The sequence below is a fragment of the Lacerta agilis genome, chromosome 6 (assembly GCF_009819535.1).
Source record: "Lacerta agilis isolate rLacAgi1 chromosome 6, rLacAgi1.pri, whole genome shotgun sequence".
NCBI lineage: Eukaryota > Metazoa > Chordata > Lepidosauria > Squamata > Lacertidae > Lacerta > Lacerta agilis.
The window spans coordinates 88,097,906-88,122,561 of record NC_046317.1 but is presented as its reverse complement, the minus strand read 5'-3'; the positions used below and the strand labels follow the sequence as shown (position 1 = coordinate 88,122,561).

At 45.9% G+C, this 24,656-nt stretch overlaps 1 protein-coding gene across 1 annotated transcript in view; it reads left to right on the top strand.

Annotated features, from left to right (window-relative positions):
- EEF1A2 (eukaryotic translation elongation factor 1 alpha 2) overlaps positions 1–23,149 on the top strand; it is a 37,741-nt gene extending 14,592 nt beyond the window's left edge. The window contains exons 3-8 of the mRNA XM_033153732.1: positions 6,607–6,786; positions 8,570–8,866; positions 16,917–17,067; positions 19,267–19,523; positions 20,944–21,178; positions 22,789–23,149. Of these exons, the coding sequence (XP_033009623.1) occupies positions 6,607–6,786; positions 8,570–8,866; positions 16,917–17,067; positions 19,267–19,523; positions 20,944–21,178; positions 22,789–22,916 (1,248 nt within the window). The 3' untranslated portion in view covers positions 22,917–23,149. The remainder of the gene's footprint in view (positions 1–6,606; positions 6,787–8,569; positions 8,867–16,916; positions 17,068–19,266; positions 19,524–20,943; positions 21,179–22,788) is intronic.
- Positions 23,150–24,656: the final 1,507 nt, after the last annotated feature.

The following is a 24,656-nucleotide window of genomic DNA, read 5'->3' as shown; positions in this document are numbered from 1 at the left end:
GTAGAGCGTTTAGTTCTAAACCTGCTTGTTCATGGCCAATCTGGTTAGTCTCATCTACCCATCTCGATAGTTTAGTCAGCAAGAAGCGGGCATAGATTTTCCCTATGATTGAAAGGAGGCTGATGTTACGGTAGTTTTCCGGTTCTGTTGGAGATCCTTTTTTATGAATTGGTACTATAATGGCCTCCTTCCATATTTTGGGGATAAGGCCGGAAGCGTTGATTGCATCGAAGGTTTTGGCCAAGATGCCAGCCCACCATTTGGGTGTAGTTTAATGGCTTCAGCAGGGATCAGGTCGGACCCTGGGGCTTTACCCGTTTCAGCTGAGCTATTAGCTTGGCTATTTCATCAGGATCGGTGGGAGGCCAAATAGGTAGGTGGGTAAACAGATGCATCAGGTGGACAGAGGGAGCATCTGCCTGTGAGAAGCATTTCTTCAGGAACAATTCCCATGTCGGTGCAGGGATGACTGCCCTTGGGTATTTCCTCACCCTTCTGTTGATCAAGGACCAAAATTCCCTGGATCTGTGCGATTTTGAAGCAGTAATCAAAGCCTGCCAGCGATTGTGTTGCCACTCACGTTTGGCCATTTTCTGCGTGCGTTTGTAAACTAGCTTGGCTTGTGCATAACTAGCTGGCAAAGTAGATGCACCAGAGGTCTTATATACATTATATGGCACGAAGGCGCTGTCTTGCTTGTTTGCACTGAGAATTATACCAGGGGCACCGTAGGTATTTCATTTCGATTTATTATTTGGGGTGGTAACCTGAAGAGGCCGTAAGATCAGTCGTAAGATGAAGGAAGCATTTCAGCACTATGCTATGCTCGTCTGAGGCAGAGCCTATGTTGGGATGGAGCCCAAGAATTTCTTTTTGAAGAATTCCTGATACCTTTGAGCCTGGGCCTCCGACCATTTGATTCCTCTTACTTGGAGAGTTTCGTTGGTTACCATCTGGGTCGCATGTCTATGAGCCTCCGACTGCCAGTTCAGGGAAAGCTTGGCTACAAGGGGAAGATGATCACTAGATTGTACATTCTCGATCTTAAAGGTGGAAATGCACTTAAGTAGATCCCTGGAAACCAAAAGGTAATCGAGGACGCTGTGATTTAACGCCCAGGTGGGTAAAATCCCCAGGAATATCAGGGAGGCATATGCCATTTAAGGGGACCAGATTTAAACGGATGGCCATTTGATAGAGGAGTACTCCGGCCTCATTTACTCTATGGTCTTTAGAAGTTCTCCTCATGATATGTTCCTGATCATAAATCAAGGTTTGGAGTAACCCACCATTTGGCTTTGGTCAGCGAGTCCCAGTTTGCTGCTGTGCGGGCGTTAAAGTCGCCACCTATTATGGCCGGGGTATTAGGAAACTTAACATAGCATGAGAGCAAATGCTCTTCTAGCGAGTCCCATTTAGAGCCAAGTTCGGGGGAAGAACCCCCAGGTGGAAAGTAGACATTTGTAACTAGTAGTGAAATCTTTTCCCCCGCAATCAGCCCGGTAAGGGCGTAAGGAGGCAAGGCCTGTACTAGAGTAAATTTTGAATGTAGCTTGAGGGAGATGCCTATTATTAGGCCCCCTTTAGGGCGGCCTCCTTTCAGGGAGGGGCAGGCAGGGAGTTCTAGAAGCTCAAAGCCATTTAAAACCATTTCTCTTCTTCCCACGTTTCTTGGAACAAGATGATATGAAACAGGTTAATATACTCCAAGAATTCTGGATCAAGTTTTTTCCCCCTCCAGCCCGCAATATTCCAGCTGAGCTGATAGGGGCGAGTTCCTGTTGCGTCCAATTCGCTGTCATTTCAGGGAGAGGTGTGTGTCCTTAGGGGCAGGGCAGGCCCCACAAAAAAGTCAGTTATTTTACTTTGCAGGGCTGGCACCTGCGGGGGGTACCTAGTCTTGAAGTTGGTAGTAAGGTGTTCTGACTGGTGCAACAGGACAGGTCTCCTGCAGGCTAGCCCATGGGCGGACACTTCAGTGGGAAACTCCACTGGATTTGCTAAGACTGCCCACCGCGAGGTCTAAAGATCGCCGATGAAACCAGTTGATTTATATGTCCGGCCGGGTCTTCAATCAAATCCGGGCCATTTTTGATGTAGGTGCCACACTCCCCTGTCCTGATGCTGGCGAAGGTACTGGGGATGCTTGGCATACTGGTGTCGTTTGTATGTCGGGTCTATGCCGCTCAGGGGAATATGAGGACTCCAGTTCCGGCATTGATGAATTAGTTGGTAAGGAATTGTTAAGATGGAAGGCTCTGGGCTACACTCTTCAGCGGGAGCTCTTGGGGGCGAGTCAAAATTTATCAAGAGTGGAGATGAGGAGCCTACTTGTGAGACAAAACCTGGGTCTGCCAAGCATCGGTGGGTTTTGCCCTCAAGTGGGAGAGGCAGATTTAGGAGCTGAACTAAGGTAAGGAAGACTTCCTGCTTCCTTAAAACACGGCTCCGAAGGGCTGACAGGGTTATCCTGAAAAGTAAGCAGGACTTTTCCGTTCTTCTGGACATGTATGAGCTGTTGATTAAGTACTTCTAGTCTATCAATTATTTCTTGTTGTTCCCTCGGTGGAGCTTGCTAAGATGTATAAGACTGAATCAGATAAGTGCTGGAGATGCAAAGAGGTTGAAGGAAAACGTTCTTTCACACTTGGTGGACTTGTAAAAGGATAAAAAGAGTATTGGGAAATGAAACATAATGAATTGAAAAAAAATATGTTCAAAAGTCCTTTCCCAAAAGAAACAGAGTCCTTTTGGTTGGGGATAATTCAGACATAAATTACCAGGTGTCATAAAAGGTTATTTATGTATGGCACTACTGTGGCCCGTGTTTTGTTAGCCCCCAAATGGAAAACGAGCGAGGTCCGAACCAAAAGAACGGCAACTTAAGCTGACAGAATACGCGCAGCTTGCAGACTTAACATATAGAATAAGAGAACAAGAAGGACATACGTTTAGAGAAGATTGGAAAATGTTTATTGAATATATGGGAAATAATTGTGTACAGCTGAAAAAGCTCACAGCAGTGTAAATTAAGTTTCGATGGATGCAATGATGGAATGCTGAATGGTATAGTTGTTGTAAAAGATGCAGGGATTTATAATATGCAAATGAACCATGGAAAGAGGAGAAGGGAAGTCCTTGATATTTTAAGGAAGTTTAAATGAGTATTTTAGATTGTAAAACAAAATTTAACAATATATATATATATGTGTGTGTGTAAGACTTAAAACTTTAAAGAAGTCTATTCTGCTCACTTAGTTGGGACGCGGATGGCGCTGTGGGTTAAACCACAGAGCCTAGGGCTTGCCGATCAGAAGATTGGCGGTTCGAATCCCCATGACGGGGTGAGCTCCCGTTGCTCGGTCCCAGCTCCTGCCCACCTAGCAGTTCGAAAGCACGCAGTGCAAGTAGATAAATAGGTACCGCTCCAGCGGGAAGGTAAACGGCGTTTCCGTGCTGCTCTGGTTTCGCCAGAAGTGCCTTAGTCATTCTGGGCACATGACCCGGAAGCTGTATGCTGGCTCCCTAGGTCAGTAAAGCGAGATGAATGCCGCAACCCCAGAGTCGTCCGTGACTGGACCTAATGATCCCTTTTACCTTTATTCTGCTCACTTAGACACTAGCAATTGCAATAACTCGAAGCAGGGCTTTTTAGTGTTGCTGCTGACCATATTCTGTGGAATGGCATTCCTGTCCCGATCTGACAGATGCCTACTCTTCGCACTTTCCAAAAACAACTGAACATTCCCCCCCCCCGAAGGCTTTCCCGACGAGTGAATGGGTCTCTGCCATCAGTGCCCCTTTTGTATCATTGCTTTAAATAAGTCTGCTTTTTGTTGTTGTTTTAAAACTGGTTTTTATTGTACATTGCTTTGAGGGATTGTGTAGTTTTAACATTGCATGTGGCTTGGACCTACCATTTCTGTAGCTGCCCAGCCTTGGTGCAGCTGGTTAGCAGCAGCCTCACCTGTTGCCCAAAAAAGAGGAAAGTCATCGCTAAAGCACAGGTGTGCACTGGCTAATTTATATGTGTGGATGTGAATTTGGAAAGCACTGATAAGTTTTAAATGGAGGTGTAGCACAGCTCATCAGTGGAGGAGCTGAGCCCAGGTAACCTGTATACCTGCTTGAGCTGCTCTCCAGGTGAATACCTTTGGGTGTTTGCAGGAATTTTTCCAAGGGGTGGAGGGCGAAGGAAAATGCACAAGGCTAGTTATCTCCATTTCCACAAATAATGATGAGGAAAAAGTGCTTGTCCATTTCCCCTCATATCTCAGAATCCATAGATGCTAGAAACTTAGGTTTTTAAATAAATGAAAGCTGGGGACCTCAAGATTATAGTTCGTGGTGGTGGGGCCAGAGAACCAACTCCTTGATGGGCACCCTCAAAGCCTCTGCTGTCCCTTAAGTTGTTTTATTTTTAATCTTGCAAACAGACTCTGACCCTACAGCTTGAAAAATAGGGGAAACCTTCAGATAGAGGGCTGTCCTCTGCAAAGCAGGACACATGGACACCCTAACCCGCCTTTGACCCTGGGTGGTTGCTGCCCGGGACCCTGTAGGTTCTCGCTCATCATGAACGGATCCTGCCGGTGAAAGCACTTGACAACGTTCCCAGGTTGTCGGTTCAAAGGTCGGAAGAGGTTTCGACGGCTTAGCAGCTAGAGAGACCGAAAAAGCATCACAGCGATGGCAGAGTGCCGTCATTGGAGGGAATGTCCTGCAGGCACCACACGGTCTTCCCTTAGGCATCTGGTTGGCCACTGCCAGAAGAGGATGATGGACTAGATCCCTCCACCAGGGATCTTCTCCGGCAGTGCTATTTTTCTAGGAAAGAGGAACTCGCCACAAACGCCTCCCTTGTTCTCCTAGAATGGCAATGGCGCCCACCAGAAAGGTGCTCGAACTGTGTTTTGGCGGGGGGAAAGCCCCGTCCCTCCTTAATTGTGGTGCTTGCAAAAACCAGCCATAACCGCCGCCTAGGCCCAGGGACCAATTTGGCAAGCTTGCTCTCTCGCACAGCGGAAACTCGGTTTTCAAACTTAATCCGTTCCAAGGATCAGTGGGCTGGCTGCAAAGTCAATGGGGAAAGAGAAAGGAAAAACACAGCTCGGAAGCCATTCGTTCAAAACCGGAGCAGTTTTTGTTGTCGTTCAGTCGTTCATCCATATCTTAGTTTTTTTTGATGTTGAGCTTCAGGCCATATTTTGCGCTCTCCTCTTTCACTCTCATTAAAAGGTTCTTTAATTCCTCCTCACTTTCTGCCATCAAGGTTGTGTCATCAGCATATCTGAGTTGTTGATATTTTTTCCAGCAATCTTAATTCCGGCTTGGGATTCATCCCAGCCTTTCGCATGATGAATTCTGCATTAAGTTAAATAAGCAGGGAGACAATATACAGCCTTGTCGTACTCCTTTCCCAATTTTGAACCAATCAGTTGTTCCATATCCAGTTCTAACTGTAGCTTCTTGTCCCACATAGAGAGCATTACTTCCAGGTTTTTGGCGTTCGGGAGCTAAAACGGAAGTGTTTGGGAACCGAGGTTTGACTGTACATTCAAACCCCCACAGATACAGGAGCCCAAGAATTAGAAGGGGTTCGGGCACCATGCAGACTCTTCCCTTCCCTCTCCCCCTTTTAATGTGTAATGTTTTATTATGTTTTCATATAGATCGGAAGCTGCCCAGAGTGGTTGGGGCAACCCAGTCAGATGGGCGGGGAATAATAATAATAATAAAAATAAAAATTACACTTGGATTTTTCAAGTGTACCGTATTTTTCGCTCCATAAGACTCACTTTTTTCCTCCCAAAATGTAAGGGGGAAATATCTGTGCGTCTTATGGAGCGAATGGTGGTCCCTGGAGCTGAATTGCCCAGGGGCCAAAAGAGGATCATGCTTTTTATTTTTACAAAGAGAAAGGGGGCTGTTGAAAGGCCCTTGCTCAGCAGCTGATCAGCAAGAGATCGGGAGAGAGATAAGTCCTGGCTCCCTTTCAGCCCCGCCCTCTTGCCTAGGCCTCCTTTCTTGAATGTGCTGCAGAGGGAGGTTGTTTGTTTCCCCAGCGACATGTGACTGGCTGATTAGATTATCTGTCTGGAAACAGTAGAAACGGCTTCCTTTCCTTGAGATTTTTCAGAATGTGAGTTGAACCCCATAAAAACAGGGCTTTTCCTCTTTGCTTTTCCCCCTTTGCAAAAAGCTGTAAAACATTTAGCTGATCCTCAAAAAAAACAGGGTTTTCCCCTTTGCAAAAAAAGCTGCAAATTTTTTAGCTGATCCTCAAAAAAACAGGGCTTTTCCCTTTGCAAAAAAGCTGCAAAACTTTTAGCTGATCCTCAAAAAAACAGGGCTTTTAGAGGAGGAAAAACAGATTTTTTTTTCTTGTTTCCTCCTCTAAAAACAAGGTGCGCCCAATGGAGCGAAAATAAGGTAATTGAGTTGGAAAGGACCGTGAGGATCGCCCAAGCCCCTGCAGTGCAGCACTATGCTGTTGTCCCATATGGGGGGATTGAACCTGCAACCTTGGCATTATCAGCACCGTGCTCTAACTAACTGAGCTAATGCCCTTACAAAAAATTTCCCCCTCTTTTCCCAACCTGTTAGATGGGGAAAGGCTCCTTCAAGTACGCCTGGGTGCTGGACAAGCTGAAGGCAGAGCGTGAGCGAGGGATCACCATCGACATCTCTCTGTGGAAGTTCGAGACCACCAAGTACTACATCACCATCATTGACGCCCCCGGGCACCGGGATTTCATCAAGAACATGATCACGGGGACTTCGCAGGTGAGAAAGGGGAGGCTGTTCCTCGCAGGGCAGGGGGCACCTTTTGGGCATTCCCTGAGCACCAGCAAAGCGCCAACATCCTATTTTTCCCTGGATGGGTCCCTGCCAGCAGAACTGTGTGACCTGGATTTTTTTTAAATGGAAGTCCTAGGAACCCTGTCTAGCTTTGCACTCTGGCTGGCCAAATGGCAAAGCTATCCTTCTTGGTGCGTTTGAAAGGGGCCGTAGAAATTCTTACAAATGCATTCGGAGCGTGCTCTCCCCTACTCGCCTCCTTCCTGGGAGTTTTTTTTTTAAAAAAGCCGAACTCCCTAAAGGAGCCATCAACTATTTATAGCAGCAGATGGCCCTATCAATTTTCAGGTATCGAGCCAACAGTTCGTAGAACTTGTTGAGTTACGATATTGGAAGGGAAGATGGGATATTAGTAGCCCAGTATGTACCCGTTTTGTTTGGAGGAAATCTCGGGGGGGGGGGGGTGCTGTGGGATATTGGCTATCCCAAGACACATAGTTTTTTATTCACTTATTGTGGTTATTCTACCTTTTCCTCCAAGTGGCTCTCTCTCCCCCCTCCCCAATCTGCTTTATAAACAGTACATGAACCGAAACACAGTCATCTTCTGAAACTCGCACCCCCCAAATTTTGTAACGCAGGTCCGCAAGCCAAACAGTGTGCTGAAATTGGCTGTGCATTCAGTATAGTGAGCCTCGGCTTGCGGAACTCCCTCCCACTTGAGATTAGGCAGGCCCCCTCCTTGTTGAACTTCCAGCAAATGTCAAAGGCATTCTTATTCCAGCAGGCGTCTTAAGGCCTTTGGTTTGGTTTTGTGATGAATTTTTATTATTTCATTATCCCATTTCATATGGATAGTTTTTATGTACAGGTGGCGACCCTTTTGCATGGGGGTTCTGTTCCTGGCTCCCGCGCATGTTGACAGAGTACAAAAACCCACCTCGTTCTGGCCCAGCTCTGCTTTCTTCCAAAAGGGGTCCAAGCATCGGTTGTGCGTCAGTTGCATGCAAATCGGTTGCTGCCTGTACAGTGCTTAGAAATGGGAGATGTACTTAAAAATGCAATACAGTGGTTACCGGTATTTGTGCTGTGGTTTGTTTCCCTATGACTCCAGGGTCTATGGTTTGCTGTAATTTTATGTCATATATTCCATATTTTATGTTTTTATGGGCTTATAGCCGCAATAAATTTGAATTTGAAATTTGTGGTTACCGGTAATCTGTTTTCGAACGTAATCTGTTCTGGAAGACCGTTCGAGTTCCGAAATGTTCAAAAACTCAGCATGGAAGCCTCAATAAATACGGAAAACTCGATACGGAAGCCGCGTGGTCTTTTCGACTTCCGAGGCGAATTTGAAAACCAAAGCATTTACTTCATTATGGCGTTCAAAAACCGAAATGTTCGTCAACGGAGACGTTCGAAAACCGATGTACCACTGATATTGCTTGGCAAAAAATAATAAATGTGTGTTTTGGGAGACGTTTGCACTAAAATGCTTGATGCTATTTTTAAATTTTATTTTACAAAACGCTGATAAAAGTTTCACGAGGACTTCTTTAAAAAGTTGCGAGCTGATGTGGAAAAGCGGAACTTTAAGATTGGGGGACAGAAATGAGAAACGGAGAGAAACTGAAACGGGGAAATTCTCCTGTAACGTTTTGCAAACCGTCATGCAAAAACGACATATCAAAACGTCAGGCTTCTCATTAGCTGTGGGCACATCTTTGCAAGCAGCTCCTAAGCGTGTCTGTGCCTTGTTTCCCTGCAGGCCGACTGTGCCGTCTTGATTGTGGCTGCTGGGGTAGGCGAGTTCGAAGCCGGCATCTCCAAAAACGGCCAGACCCGCGAGCACGCCCTCCTGGCGTACACCCTGGGCGTCAAGCAGCTCATCGTGGGCATTAACAAGATGGACTCTACGGAGCCGCCGTACAGCGAGAAGCGCTACGATGAGATCGTCAAGGAAGTCAGCGCCTACATCAAGAAGATCGGCTACAACCCAGCGACCGTTCCCTTCGTTCCCATCTCTGGCTGGCATGGCGATAACATGCTGGAGCCGTCTCCCAACGTAAGTCTACGGTGGGTGGTGCTAGGCTATGTTCACATGAGGTTTGCAGCTCCAGTTGAAGCTGGAGAAGCTCCTCCGTCACCATCTCCCAGGGACCGAGAAGTCGAGTTGCAAATATGAGAAGGGCTGGCTTGAAGAGGGAGCCTTACGGCAGGCCAGATGGAGCCTAGGCAGTGTTAGAAACTCAAATATATAAGCTAGGTGCCGAATGGCTCCTTAAACCCAGGGTTAAGGATGTTTAGTTGCCATTTTGGGGCCATTTTGGCCACTTGAAAGTTGTATTTTTCAACACGGCTTTCTGCTTCCTGAAATTGGTTCTCCTTGGGCAGATAAAATCACGGATAGAATTCTACAGGATGGCTTGCTACTCGAATGGTTGGCGCTACCTGCTGACATCGAAAGGGTTCGTTTTGAGGGTGGTAGCCAATTAAGTTTCACTTAGAGTAAACCAGAGTAAACTAAACAAAATAAAAATTCTTTCCAGTAGCGCCTTAGAGACCAACTAAGTTTGTTCTTGGTATGAGCTTTCGTGTGCACGCACACTTCTTCAGATACACTGAAACAGAAGTCAGCAGACCCTTAAATATAGTGAGGGAGTGGGGAGGGTTATTACTCAGAAGGGTGGTGGGAATGGGTGATCAGCTGATAGGGGTGGAAAACCTGTTGACGGCTGCAATTAGTCAAGGGGTGAGATGGCTAAAGATAGCTTTGTCATGTATAATGAGATAAGAATCCAATGTCTTTGTTCAGACCAGGTTTCTCCATGGTTTTAAGTTTGGTGGTCTGAACCTGGTCTGAACAAAGACATTGGATTCTTATCTCACTTGGTTGCAAGTGGCCGATAGCCAGGTTCAAAATGCACCTGGTGAATTTCAAACGCTGAGCATATGTGGAGAGGCTGTCCTGTCCGTGGGGCTGTGTCTTGCGAAAACTTGACTTTCCTGGCCGAATTGGATCTTAACAATTGCCCGGAAAGGATCCGATGACAGATATTTTGCTTAGTTGAGCTTCAGTTGAGTGGGTAAGATCGGATTTTTGCAAAAGCAGAGCCACGGAACTCTTGGGCCCGTGGGAATTAATTTGTCCACAATACAATCATAGAATCATAGAGTTGGAAGAGACCACAAGGGCCATCCAGTCCAACCCCCTGCCAAGCAGGAAACACCATCAAAGCATTCCTGACAGATGGCTGTCAAGCCTCTGCTTAAAGACCTCCAAAGAAGGAGACTCCACCACACTCCTTGGCAGCAATTCCACTGTCGAACAGCTCTTACTGTCAGGAAGTTCTTCCTAATGTTTAGGTGGAATCTTCTTTCGTTGTAGTTTGAATCCATTGCCCTGTGTCCGCTTCTCTGGAGCAGCAGAAAACAACCTTTCTCCCTCCTCTATATGACACCCTTTTATATATTTGAACATGGCTATCATTGTTTCCAGGCCTTTGACCATTTTGGTTGCCCTCCTCTGGACATGTTCCAGCTTGTCAGTATCCTTCTTGAACTGTGGTGCCCAGAACTGGACATAATCAAAATATGGGCCCAGCGAAAGTGGGTGAGCCCTCCGTTTATGCAGGGTGACGACCAGACCCAGCAAACCTAGTCGTTACTCAATATGAGCGTGAATCAAGCATGTCCTGCCATCCTTGAGATTCTGCCGCCATCTTTCAATTGTTCTTTATTGGACCAATCAATGCACAAAGGGTTCCCTGAGGCCAAGAAAGCTTGGAAAACATTGCTTTGGGGCACCACTTGCTGTCAGTGCTGGAGTTGTGAGTTGTATAATTTTTTTGGGGATGACTAAGGCCTAGTCCTTAACAAGATAAAGGGTGTCTGGCCTGGCCTGTACTACTACTTAAGTTTTTTGTTTACTGATTCAAAGCATTTATATCCTGCTATTCTGCTGGATATAAATTTTGCATACCAGTAAAACTAGTGCATTAATCCGAGCTTCAGAGAGAGCCCCTTTCTCCACTAAAGGAGGCTTAAATAGCTACTTAACTACAGTAGACCCTCTGGTTACATTTTGCTCTGGATACGTAACGTTCGGGTTACGAACATGGAAAACCTGGAAGTGTACTTCCAGGTTTCACTGTGCATTCATGCGCAAAAGCAGTGCCTCTGCCTGCGGACTTTTCGGGTTGCAGACGGACCTGCGGAACAAAGTTAATTCATATCCAAGGGTCCACTGTATTAAACGTGATTATTGGACGATTACACTGCCTTTATTCTGGGTTGTATCTGGGAGCAGAAGAAGCTGCTGTCTGGCTGCTGCGCCCCTCAGCCTCAGTCGCAGTGTCTGTAAATGGGAATAATGTTGGCCGAGTTCACAAAGTGTGTGAGGGCAGGCCCAGCACCGATCGGTAGCACCCTGCAAACCAAACAAGTAATACGTTCTCTGCCACCGCCTGTTAAAAAGCTCTCTTAGGCCAATTATTTTAATCAGCGTACCCAATGCCCAGACAGCTGAACATCGCCAGCTGCCAGTGCTGGAGAGATGACACTGAACAATCTCAATTAAAAATAGGTTTGGGGGAAAACAGGGCGACGCCATTTTGGGAATTTATACTTCCTAAATATGGAGGTCAAGCGAGACAGGGCAACAGTATGTTGTTGCAAATCTGTGCCTTGTGGGTTGTTGTCTGGGCTTGTGATTGGAAGCTGAGCCCCCTTACAATCTGTTTAAAAAAACAAAACAAAAAAAAACCAACACTTCCCAGAATTTCCGATGCAGCAGACCCCACATATGTTAGGAGGAGGAATGCAAACAAAAACCTGACAAATACTTTGTGAGGATGCAGAATGCGGGAGCTTAAATTCAGAGTGGGAAATGGAGAGAACCCGAAATGGATAATGTATGCCCCTACAGTTGACCCATCACTGCAGTTCCACGGGGCAGGAAAAAGTACAGGGGTACCTTGATTGTCGAACGCAATCCGTTCCGGAAGACCGTTTGACTTCCAAAACGTTCGACAACCGAGGCGCAAAGGGCGGCCTGCAAGTCAATGGAGAAAATTGAAAATAAATAAATAAATGCAGCGGAATCCGTTTGACTTCTGAGACTCGTTTGAAAAGGAAGCATTTACTTCTGGTTTTTGGCGTTCGAAAACCCACAACGTCCGGTTTCCGAGATGCTCGAAAACCGAGGTACCGTTGTATTGTGCTGAGGCATCCACATTGACGTCCAATTCCTGGGAAGAATCCTTCCTGACTTTTGAGGAAAGAACAGGCATGCGAGGGCCTTCTGGAGGACTGGAGCGTCATGTGGATATAGCGATGAGATGTTATGCATTTTTTTGGGGGTGAGATTTTGAAAAGTATGAACTGGGGCTTTGTCTGGCCAACAAAGTGATCACTCTGTCCTGCCCTTGTTGCTGCATCAGTTTGTAACGCCACAGCTCCTCACGGTTTTAAGTTCCTCCAACATCTGTGAGTCGATGGGCTTGCCGAGATTTAATAATTAAAATTTTTAACTTGCCCTTCTCCGCGAGGGTCCCAGCGACTTAAAAATACATCAAGTCAAAACAGATCACGTTCAGGAGAATAGGGTGGGTCCTAAAGTGCATAACCAACCAGACAACCCCCCGCCCCCAAAATAGCTGTATTAAACCGAGAGAAAAAAGGAATAGATTGAAAGAACGCTGCCTATTTCTAAAAAGGCCACACAGATAGTTAAAGACCTAAGGCCTGGTTAAAGAGGGAGGTTTTCATCTGGTGCCTAAAGATATGTAATGAAGGCGCCTGGCGAGCCTCCTTGGGGTGAGCATTCCAGAAACGCGGAGCCACCACAAAAAAGGCCCTGTTCTGTGTTGCCACCCTCCGGACCTCTTGTGGAGGGGGCACATGAAGGAGGGCCTCAGATGATAATATCGGGGTCCGGGTTGGTTGATATGGGGAGAGGTGGTCCTTGAGGGATGGCGGTCCTGGGAGTGTGACCTTTTCTGGACTGTCACCTCTCCAAAAACATCCAAAGGCGGTGGCAGTACCCAAGAGTGTCCCCTCCACTGATTTTCACGCGTGTCTTTAAAAGGAAGGGGGCGGTCTTTCAGATAATGGCGCTAACTAGCTAGAGAGCCTTTGTGGGAATAGGGGAATAGGTGTCTCCTTACAACACTCAGCACCCTGGACAAACTACATTCCCCATAATTCTTTGGTGGGAAGCCAGGACTTCAGAGTGGAATGATGCTGCTGTAAATGTTCGGTGCTGGGGTATCGTTTAGGGCAGGGGTCAGCAAACTTTATCAGCAGGGGGCCGGTTCACTGTCCCTCAGATCTTGTGGGGGGCCGGACTATATTTTGAAAAAAAAAAGATGAACGAATTCCTATGCCCCACAAATAACCCAGAGATGCATTTTAAATAAAAGCACACATTCTACTCACGTAAAAACACCAGGCAGGCCCCACAAATAACCCAGAGATACATTTTAAATAAAGCACACATTCTACTCATGTAAAAACACCAGGCAGGCCCCACAAATAACCCAGAGATGCATTTTAAATAAAAGCACACATTCTACTCACGTAAAAACACCAGGCAGGCCCCACAAATAACCCAGAGATGCATTTTAAATAAAAGCACACATTCTACTCATGTAAAAACACCAGGCAGGCCCCACAAATAACCCAGAGATGCATTTTAAATAAAAGCACACATTCTACTCATGTAAAAACACCAGGCAGGCCCCACAAATAACCCAGAGATGCATTTTAAATAAAAGGACACATTCAACTCATGTAAAAACACCAGGCAGGCCCCACAAATAACCCAGAGATGCATTTTAAGTAAAAGCACACATTCTACTCATGGAGAAACACGCTGATTCCCGGACTGCTCGTGGGCCGGATTTAGAAGGCGATTGGGCCGCATCCGGCCCACGGGCCTTAGTTTGGGGCACCCCTGGTTTAGGGACTTTTGTTGATGGGGGTTGTTGCTGTTATCGACACTTAACTTTTTGTATCTTTGTTTTAGATCTTATGAATTACGTGGAAATTGTTCAGTTGGGTTGTGTATTTTTTTGATGTTTTATTTACTGCTTATGGCTGCTTTCGTTACGTTGTGTTCATGTGTCTTATGTTGTAAGTTGCCTTGAGCGTGGTTTGAACTTTGGAAAGGCAGCGTACAAACAAAATTATGTATGTATGGTGTGACTGCGGCCTAGGACTGGGTAGATCTGGGTTCAAATCCTTAGCCAGCCTTGAAGTTTACTGGCTGACCTTGGGCTACACACGGTATCTCAGCCTAACTAAACTTCCAGGGGTGTTGAGGGTAAAAATTGGGGGCGGCAGCGGCGCATGTCGTCTGTGTTCAACTCTTTGAGGAATGATAGGTTTATAAGAGCAAATAAACCGAGAATTGTTTGGTTACTTAAATTTCTGCGAGAGATTATTATACTTAGTGCTCTTTAGAGCTTTTCCTGTGTGCTCAAAGCAGTTCACATACATCATCTCAGCAGCTTTCAACAACAACCTTGCAAGGCAGACCGCTATAACGGGTGCATTATTACAAACCGGAGGCTGAGATTAAAGAAGTTAGTGTCTTGCCGCTTAATGAGTTCAAAAGAGATTTGAACCAGGGACTTGTGAGCTCACAGCGGCCGTTAGGCTTAGTCCTCAGTAGCAAAGAGGGATGATTCCTTGCATCGCCACTGAAAATCTGTTCCTCGGGGTGTTGCATCTGAGAGCGTTCCTCTCAATTCAAACGCAGGCTGCAGAATTGGTCTGAGAGGGTCTGTTTCCTGCGATTCCACAGCCCCATGAACAAATGGGGATTTTGGCTTTAGATGTAAATTCCAGCGGCTTCAGTACGTCTCCTTTCAGTGTTTTAAAAAATGCAGGCCCTTACGACCGCAGGGATAACTTGCATTTTGCTTGCAGATTGCCTCAAACGCTGGTGGGAAAGTGAGAGTGAAGGAAACAGGGTGCAGAAGAAATTATGCATAATAAGGTGACACGTGCAAATTGGCTTTATATGCATAGCCTACGCAGGTCAAAGGGTTCAGGTTTTGTGATGCGTAACTTGCAAAAGTGATTTCGGTACTGAATTTTGCCTGTATGGTGTTGTCTTTCGCTGCTCAGACACAAACGCTCTGTTTTCCCAAATATCATTTCTTTTCAGAAACGTGCAGGTCCTGTTCTTTCTACTTCTCTTTCTACCGCTTGTCCTCCAGATCTCTTTATATTCCCTTCCCTTCTCCTGGCTGGGTTGGGGCTTCTTCCTTAATGCGGAAACTAGTCAGGTGACCCCCCTCTGAGCCTGTCATGTGACCACCTTGAAATTCAGCAAGTCAGCGTTGGTATGTTGGCGGAGATTAGGTTTCTGTGAATCCTCTTGACACATGAGCACAGCTGGGCTCATGCTTCGTGACCTCCTTCAGGGAATACAGGACATGGCTTGAATGCAAGACAGATACTCTTGGTGGCTAGGAAAATGCAGGAGGGGGTGTCCACAGAAGTTTCAGAATGAAGCCACCTTTAAGATGTAGAAAATTAGTGAGTGGGTGGCTGCTAACTAACTGTCTCTCTCTCACACACACTTGCAATTGCTAAATTTGTTAGGGGATTTGATAAAACGATGAACATTTAAATTTCGGGGTAGGTAAATGGAACCTCCAGGGGGAGGTGCAGTGTATCTTAATACCAGCTGCTGGAGGCAGACGATGGAAGGCAGGCTATTTCTGCCCTGCCCTACTTTTGGGTTTTGCAGACACATCTGGTAGGTTGCTATGGAAAACTGGACGCCCGACGAGTTGGAGCTTTCTTCTGATCCGGCAGGCCTGTTCTTTTCGTTGCTACGCCAACATTGCAATAGCTTCTAATTTATTGGATTGTTAACGTACGCCCGTTTGAAGTGGGAACGTAGCAGCAGGTGCTTTCTCAACCGGAAAGGCCCAAAGGTCTCGATAACCAGGAGCTCCGTGCCCAGCCTCTTCAAAACTTGTGAAGCTAAAGTATAAAATATAAGACGTGCATTAAAATTACTGCTGGAATCGGGTGTTGGAAGGAAGGCTAGCTTAAAGGGTTTTCGAAACAAAAGCAGCAATTAAAAAAAAAATCTGTTAAACACTTATTTAAAAACATGTCAGACTTACATGTCTGGGGTAGCTGGCTTAAGCGGAAATGTTTTTAGCAGGCTATTTAAAGTGTTGTGAAGCTCTAGTTCCCGTTAGCCCCAGCCAGCGTGATCAAGGGCCAGGGAATGAATGAATGAACTTATTGCCGTATTTTTCTATGTATAAGACACCCAGGGGCGTAGCAGGGGGGGGGGGGCGGCAGCACGCTGCTGGGGGTGACACTTCGGGCGGTGGCCCCTGGAATTTTTTTTAAATAAAATTTAAAGGCTATTTCCCCCCCTTCCAGCGGCTTTTTTCACCGCGGCATGGAGGCAAGGAGGGATGCTGAGCTCCGCTGCTGGCTGGCTTGTGGAGCCGGGGCATGGAGAGGGGCGGGCCAGCGAGGGGGGTGACACCTCCTGCCCCGACTTACACTCCGCAAAGGGAGCCCGGGCGGCGGATTCGGGAGTCTCTGCGGGCTGCAGAGACTCACGAAGCCGGCACCCCTTTGTGCGGCGGCTGCTTGCACAGGCACAAGCAGCTGCGGCACAAAGGGGTGCCCCCGCCGGGTGGCGGCTTCGGGAGTCCCCCGAAACCGCCGCCCGGCACCCACGGGGGCAGGGTGTCACGGCGCGTGCGCCATGACGTCATGACGCATGCATGCGCCACGGTGCCCCGCCCCCCAGGGGTGCCTCTTGGCTTCCCGCCCCGGGCAGCCAAGGGGCTAAGGGGCTAGAAACGCCCCTGAAGATGCCCCCATATATAAGATGCCCCCTATTTTTGGGGACTCCAAATGAAGAGAACAGCCCTCAGCACTACCCGTGTATAAGATAAGCCCCAATTTAAAAACTCAAATTGCTCTGGGAAGCAAAGGAAGGATTGTATCCTTCAGTCCCTGCCCTTGTGATGAGGGAGAGATTCATACAGCTGGGCGAAGGTGTTCTCATGTGCCAGCAGGTCCTTCCTCACGGCCCACTGGATCCACACTCCCTCCATTTTGTTTTGCAGATGCCTTGGTTCAAAGGCTGGAAAGTGGAGCGCAAGGAAGGGAACGCCAGCGGAGTGTCGCTGCTGGAAGCTCTGGATACCATCCTGCCCCCCACCCGCCCCACAGATAAGCCTCTGCGCCTGCCCCTTCAAGATGTCTACAAGATCGGAGGTGAGTCCGGAGCTTTCCTGGCGGGTACACAGGTGCCCTCCCTCTGCTAGGCGGATTTCTAGGCAGTAATCCGCTTTCGTAGTCGAAGCAACAGGAAGAGAGAAGATGATTTGATTGCTGACACCGGCATTTACCTGGGTGCATTGTAGATCACAAGGTATGTAGCAGTTGTGCCTGTCGCCTGAAGGTGCCCCAACCATTCGGTTTTTGGCAAGAAGTCAGTTTCTCATCCTCATTATTGTGGAAGCAGGTTTGAAACTGTGGCGATGAACATGCTAAAAGATGGGAAACGAGGGACATGAATGAAAAGACACTTCTCTATTCTACTGCCCAACACTTTGCATTTCTTTTTTTTTTAAATATTTTTTTATTAAGTTTTAGAATTTTATATTCAACACAATCACCATTATCACAAAAAACTTATAACTCCCAATCTCTCTCTCCCCCCTCCCGACTTCCCTCAACCTCCTCTTTCTGGTTCTTTAAATATTTGCTTTCCCTGCATTTGTATTATTAATCTACCTTAATTTTGTAATCTTTTAACTTAAATCTTATGTTCTTATCTTTTTTATATCATAATTATTTCCCAATTACATCTTGCACTTCGTTCTTTTCCAGATATTACATCTTAACTTTTATACTTGATTTCTTAATTGTGTTTACTCAGACCCTGCTAGTGAGGCCACTTCTTCGCAATATTTCTGTAGATACGTCATAAATGGCTCCCGGTCTTTTTAAAACTCTATTTTCCTTGTCTCAACACTTCGCATTTCTAAGTCCATTTGCCGAAGGTCACTCACACAAGCTCCTTCAGATGATTTCCCACTTGAAGATACATTTCACAAATAATAATATTGCAGCCTCTTTGGAAAACCTATTGCTTGCAAAACCTCCTAGCATTGGTAGAGTTGCTGTGGTGTTCGATTCTTTTTAATGTATTTAAGACACTTATGTGCCACTTAAATTATTTTTAGGGTGCAGAGTATACTCATTTTACTGCTGTATTAAATGTCATTTAAATGCTGGAGTGCATTGATGGGTTGGTTGTAGCCCACCTTAGGAAGGTACAGGTGAAACTCGAAAAATTAGAATATCGTGGAAAGGTTCATTTCTTTCAGTAACTCAACTTAAAAGGTGAAACTAATATCTGAGATAGACTCATGACATGCAAAGTGAGATGTGTCAAGCCTTTATTTATTATAATTGTGATGATTATGGCATACAGCTGATGAGAACCCCAAATTAACAATTTCAACTTTGGGGTTCTCATCAACTGTACGCCATAATCATCACAATTATAACAAGCAAAGGCTTGACATTTATCACTTTGCATGTCATGAATCTATCTCATATATTAAACTCCAGTGGCTAATGAAGACAATTGCTTACATAAATGGACTTTTCCGCAATATTCTAATTTTTTGAGTTTCACCTGTATAGGGCCTACTGTATATTCTCCCCCCTTCCCCAAGGTGGCTTATAACAGATAAACTACAACGTAAAAAAGACAAAATTTAAAAACAACCATTCAAAAGGCAAGTTAGCAGCATTAAACGGCGGCAGCAGCAGCAGCAGCAGGTGGAACGGTTCTTTAACAACCATGAAATCACCAAAATGCAGACCAGAATATAACACATAGCCAGGCTTTCCATGAAAGGGGCTGCAGAGTTGTGTGTTGTCGGTTATATGCCGCTGAAATTAACAGAATTGCCGTCGGGCCTGCAATTTCCTATGCTTTCCCAATAGGTAATGTGTTTTTAAGTTGCTTTCCCAATAGGTAATGTGTTTTAAAGTTATCCGATGTTATATCCAGTGCTAAACTCTTGCAGTTCCTCTTCAGTCACATCCACACCGTTCATTTAAACTGCTCTGATAACACGTTCAACAGTCACGACTTTCCCCAAAGGATTCTGGGAACTGTAGTATGTTGAGGACGTTGGCAGTTGTTTGGAGACGCCCTGCTCCCCTTTCAGAACTACAGTTTTCAGAGCACCCTGGGAATCGTAGCTTTGTGAAGGCTCCAGGGGTTTTCTTGACAACTCTCGGCACCCGTAACAAACGACAGCTCCCAGAATCCCTTGGGGGGGAAGCCATAGCAATGTGAATTGGCGTCATAGCGCCTTAAATGCATGGCCGCCGAGAGTCTCAGTGATTGCATTTCATTGCATGTTCCCCGTTGCCTTCTTTTCCTCTCCGCAGGAATCGGGACCGTCCCCGTGGGCCGCGTGGAGACGGGGATCCTGAGACCCGGCATGGTGGTCACCTTCGCTCCCGTCAACATCACCACAGAGGTGAAGTCGGTCGAGATGCACCACGAGGCCCTGAGCGAGGCGCTGCCGGGGGACAACGTTGGCTTCAACGTCAAGAACGTGTCCGTCAAGGACATCCGCCGTGGCAACGTCTGTGGCGACAGCAAATCCGACCCACCTCAGGAGGCGGCCCAGTTCACTTCTCAGGTCAGCAGAAAGCAAGGCGGCAGCCATCTTGAAAGCCTTTGCCGTCGTAATCGCAACTTCTGCGGCCGTTTGCGTGACGCAGACCTCTGTCCTGCCGGTGACCCTTGAGGAAGATGGAACATGAACCAAGAGCCTTGAGATTTTATTCTGCCGAAGTCGCGTCGCGGGACGCCAGCTTTTAATAGTTTGCTTGGTGCGGTTAAATTGCTAAAGGCGCAATCCTGCGGCCATTTAGCTGGGGTAGGAGTGAAGCCCAGGGAAAGCATAAGACGGAGTTGTTTAGCTCCAGGGCTAGGTTTTAATTTGTCTCCTGGTTAGTCTGTAGGACTGGCAGCAAATCAATAGTCTCGCATTCAGAGTCTTTTGACGGAAGGGTCACTGAGCACCATTGTTAAAGGCCAGTTTTCCTCCTTACAAAGAATGCCAGGCTGTTGCTCATTAAATTTATAACACATCCCACGGAAAAGTAAATTGTCTCTTCGATACTGTATGCCCCTTCGTGGAATGTTTTGCAAGGCACGTAGCTTATTTAGATTTGTTTGGCTTAGCCATTTTAATCACTTGAAAGCCAGATTCAGACTAAATGAAAGCACTAATGCAAAGGTAGAACCCACCAAGTGGAGAGGCGGGCCAGTGTCCTCCAGCTGTTGTGGACTGCAAGTTCCATTCGCCATCATGCCCAGTGCTCAAGAATGATGGGAATTGTAGTACAGCAACATTTGGAAAGCACCACGCTGATTTCTCCTGCCCTACTTTCTCGTATTAGCCAAACCGGGGAGTATTTCGGGGTATTTTTATGTTTTCCAGTTGTTTGTTCAGTGCATTTCCCTGTCACTTTCCTAACAGCAAGAAGTACATTTCTCTTTTAGGGTGGATTTTTTTCCAGTAGGGTGACAGAGCGATTTCATCCACTTTAGTTGTGCTAAAGTACGGCTTCTCCCATCCACACTTTTGTTTGTCTCGTGATTTCAAGTCACAGGTTCAAGGTTGTTTTTTTTTTTTTTTTTTTGACACACCGCTTTTGTGCAGAAAACCTGCTGTTTGCTGATGAATTGGAACAAACAGCCACTGGGTTTTCTGCAGATCGGCATTTGTTCCGATTCAGAGGTAAACTGCAGGTTTTCCTGGGGAAAGCAATGGGGGGGACGGGACCCTCTCTCAGAAATCATGGGACAAATGGAAATGTGGATGAACCTTTAGTTTCCGAAAGTGCACTTGAAATCCCTCCTGCAAAATAATGCCAGGCTGCAGGAGCCTCTTTTCCAAAACGCAGTAGCTAGAAGCAGCTGTCTGTTCAGCAGCCTTCCACAAGGGGGTATCGTTGCCCAGCTAGGAAAGCCAGAAAGTTGACCTAATCATCCCATGCCCTTCCCGAATTTGTTCTGGCCTGAGTCCTTGTCTCGTTCTGTGCACGGCTTAGGTGATCATCTTGAACCACCCCGGCCAGATCAGCGCTGGATATTCCCCTGTCATTGACTGCCACACTGCCCACATCGCTTGCAAATTCGCCGAGCTGAAGGAGAAGATTGACCGGCGTTCCGGCAAGAAGCTGGAGGACAACCCGAAATCCTTGAAATCGGGGGATGCCGCGATTGTGGAGATGATCCCGGGCAAGCCCATGTGTGTGGAGAGCTTCTCCCAGTACCCACCCCTGGGTGAGAACTTAATCTTTCCTTGTCTCTTTTGCAGATGCCTGCCAAGATGGGTGACGGGGTGCCATTTCAAACTAAATGGCTAGATGCCCATAAACTCTGATTTAAGATAGACCTAGGAGTAGAGGGAACCTTCTATGGCCCATATCTTCATTGCCCTACCTCTAGTGGGGCAGATTTGACAGCTGAATGGCTCGCCCACCTGCCAATCACTGTGACATTGGGCAGTGCTGCGCTTTGAAGCTCAGTTTATTGGGGCTTCAAAGCGCAGCATTTGGCTGTTCGAAAGTCCTTTGGAAGCGTATGCATGCTGCCTTTTAAATCTCTGAAGGTGGGAGGTTTTAAAGAGCAGTGTAGGGCAATTTGGGAAAGGGTTTCCCCTTTCTTAACCACAGCAAGCTCACACCCACACACACCCCTTGGAATTCTCCATTGGCTACTGCAGACACCTTTTGTGCAGAATTGACTCACCCACTCCAGTGAAGAAGGCATATACTTTAGCCAGGCTGTTAGACCTAAAGAGGGAGCTGTGATTTCTGCTCTCTGCTTATGTGTTTTGCCACTTGCATTTTCTCTGTATTGGAGCTAGGATGGATGGATGGAGTTTACATCCCTGTCACTTTTCCACATTGAGCTTTGCCCAGAGTGGCTTAGAGCAAACATTCAAAACATCAAAATACAAATATACGAAATACAGAGAGAGCTCAGTTGGTAGAGCATGAGATACTTAATCTCAGGTTCGTGGGTTCAAGCCCCACATTGGGCAAAAGGTAACTGCAATGCAAGGGGTTGGACTAGATAACCCTCGGGGTCCCTTCCAGCTCCATGGTTCTATGATTTGCATGGTTTTAATGTGTTTACATAGATAGATAGATCGTTTTGCTTCTATCTTATATTTTTGCCAATTAATTTTTATTGCTTTTCATTTTTTAGCGAATTTAACATCAAATTAGTTCAGATTAAAAAGTTGAATTCCCGCCTCACTATCCTGACATCTCACTACCCACCCTTATTTGCTGCTCAATATTACATACATTAAAAAAAAACTTAACGTATTTTAGCATTTTATCCTTACTTTCTTTCTATTTTCCTCTCCGATAGTTTTGATCCTATCAATGCTTAATCGTTTTTAAACAATTGTTCCCCTCCCCCCCCAATGTTTTTAGCTGTTCTTATTTTTATCTGGCTTGAGAAGACCCTGTTGCTGTGCAAATAAATATATACAGTGGTACCTCACAAGACGAAAAACTCGCTAGACGAAAAGGCATTCGCTAACGAAAGGGTGACTCGCAAGCCGAATTTTCCTATGGCCGTGACTCGCAAAACGAAAACGTTTTGTGATTCCCCCCCCCGTAAAAACCACACTTCCTCCGACCATGCTTCGCAAAACGAAATTTCCGCTATACGAGAAAACTCGCGGAACGAATTAATTCCGTCTTGCGAGGCACCACTGTATCGGCAGCAATTTATAGTAATAATGACGAGATCTGCACAGCCGCATTTTGCCACTAGGGGGCAGCAGAGCGCCGCAGGCTCTGTGGCAGTGGCAGGAAGTGCCCTCCTCCTCCTCCACCCAGCCTCTCACTCTCGACTCTCCGTGTGCCCCCATGCAGGGCGCTTTGCCGTGCGCGACATGCGGCAGACCGTGGCCGTGGGCGTCATCAAGAACGTGGAGAAGAAGAGCGGCGGCGCCGGCAAGGTCACCAAATCGGCCCAGAAGGCCCAGAAGGCTGGCAAATGAATCGTAGGTGCCCAGTGCCTCGCGCAGAAACCATCCCCGCAGCCGGGATGCCGCCACCTTCTCCCCGAGGGGCATGCGTGCACATCCGCTTGTAAGAGTCTGTATGTCAACGACTGGATGCTCACCATTAAAGTCCAGTGGAAATTCTTTAAAAGGAAAAGCATGTCCTGGCGTCCGTGAGGCTTTGTGTTCAAATTTTACCAATAAAACTGGTACAACATCCACAGCGAAAACGTGGGGGTGTCGTTTGTGCGCGCCAGGCCAACCTGCCCGTCCGTATTCGCTGTTCGTATTCGCGCCAGTCATTTTCTTTTTCTTTCTTTCTCCTTTATTGAAATCCACGGATATCGTACACAATCTTAAATACACGTACAACGAAAAGGTAATAGGGATGATGATGATGATGATAATAATAATAATAATAATAATAATAATAATAATAATAATAATAATAATAATAGTAACCTTAAAAAGTTTAACCAATAAATATTACTTTAATGTTACAGTGTTCTCGAAGCTACTAACATGAATTTGGCCAAACTGTGAGAGGCAGTGAAGGATAGGCGTGCCTGGTGTGCTCTGGTCCATGGGGTCACGAAGAGTCGGACACGACTGAACGACTGAACAACAACAACAACATTACTTTAATAGGGTTGCCAGGTCTGCTTCCAAAAAATAGCAGACAAGCGGGGGGGGGGGTTTAAATTAAATTAAATTATATATTTTCTTACAAACATTTTAACATGTATTAATATACCATTTCATCATAAAGCTTTTTTTTGGGGGGGGAAATGTCCACTATTTTTTTGGGGGGGGGAAATAGTGAACTTAATGTGAAAAAGTGGACTGTCCACTCAAATAGTGGACACCTAGCAACCCTATACTTTAAACTTACAGGTGAAACTCGAATAATTAGAATATCGTGGAAAAGTCCATTTATGTAAGCAATTGTTTAAGTTTAATATATGAGATAGACTCATGACATGCAAAGCAAGATATGTCAAGCATTTATTTGTTATAATTGTGATGATTATGGCGCACAGCTGATGAAAACCCCAAAGTTGAAATTGTTAATTTGGGGTTTTCATCAGCTGTACGCCATAATCATCACAATTATAACAAATAAAGGCTTGACGTATCTCACTTTGCATGTCATGAGTCTATCTCATATATTAGTTTCACCTTTTAAGTTGAATTACTGAAAGAAATGAACCTTTGCATGATATTCTAATTTTTCGAGTTTCACCTGTATACGTGCCCTTTCCTTATATTTTCTAACTAAACAAAAATAAACCAAAATAGAATCAAGTAAACTAAACTATGTTAAAATAGACTCCCTGTCATTTCCCAATGTACGCCACATTTACGATATTGAATGTACTTACCACCTTACTCTTAATATATTTTTCTAATACTTTCTTATAACATATTGTACCATTTTCCCTTATTTATTAACATTTGATTTACACAAGGGTCATTCAAACGCTGCCATAGATGTTATATCGTTGCTATATTTTTGTAGATACTTCTCGAACATATTCCATTTTCATCTACAGTACTTCCTGTTGGCAATGTTATTATGCACAGTTGGTAGAGCATGAGACTTGGGGCCGTGGGTTCGAGTCCCACGTTGGGCGGAAAGACTCATGCATTGCTAGATGACCCTTGGGGTGCCTTCCAGCTCTACAGTTCAAAGATTCTAATGCATAACCATAATATTATTGCAAATGGCCCATTCTG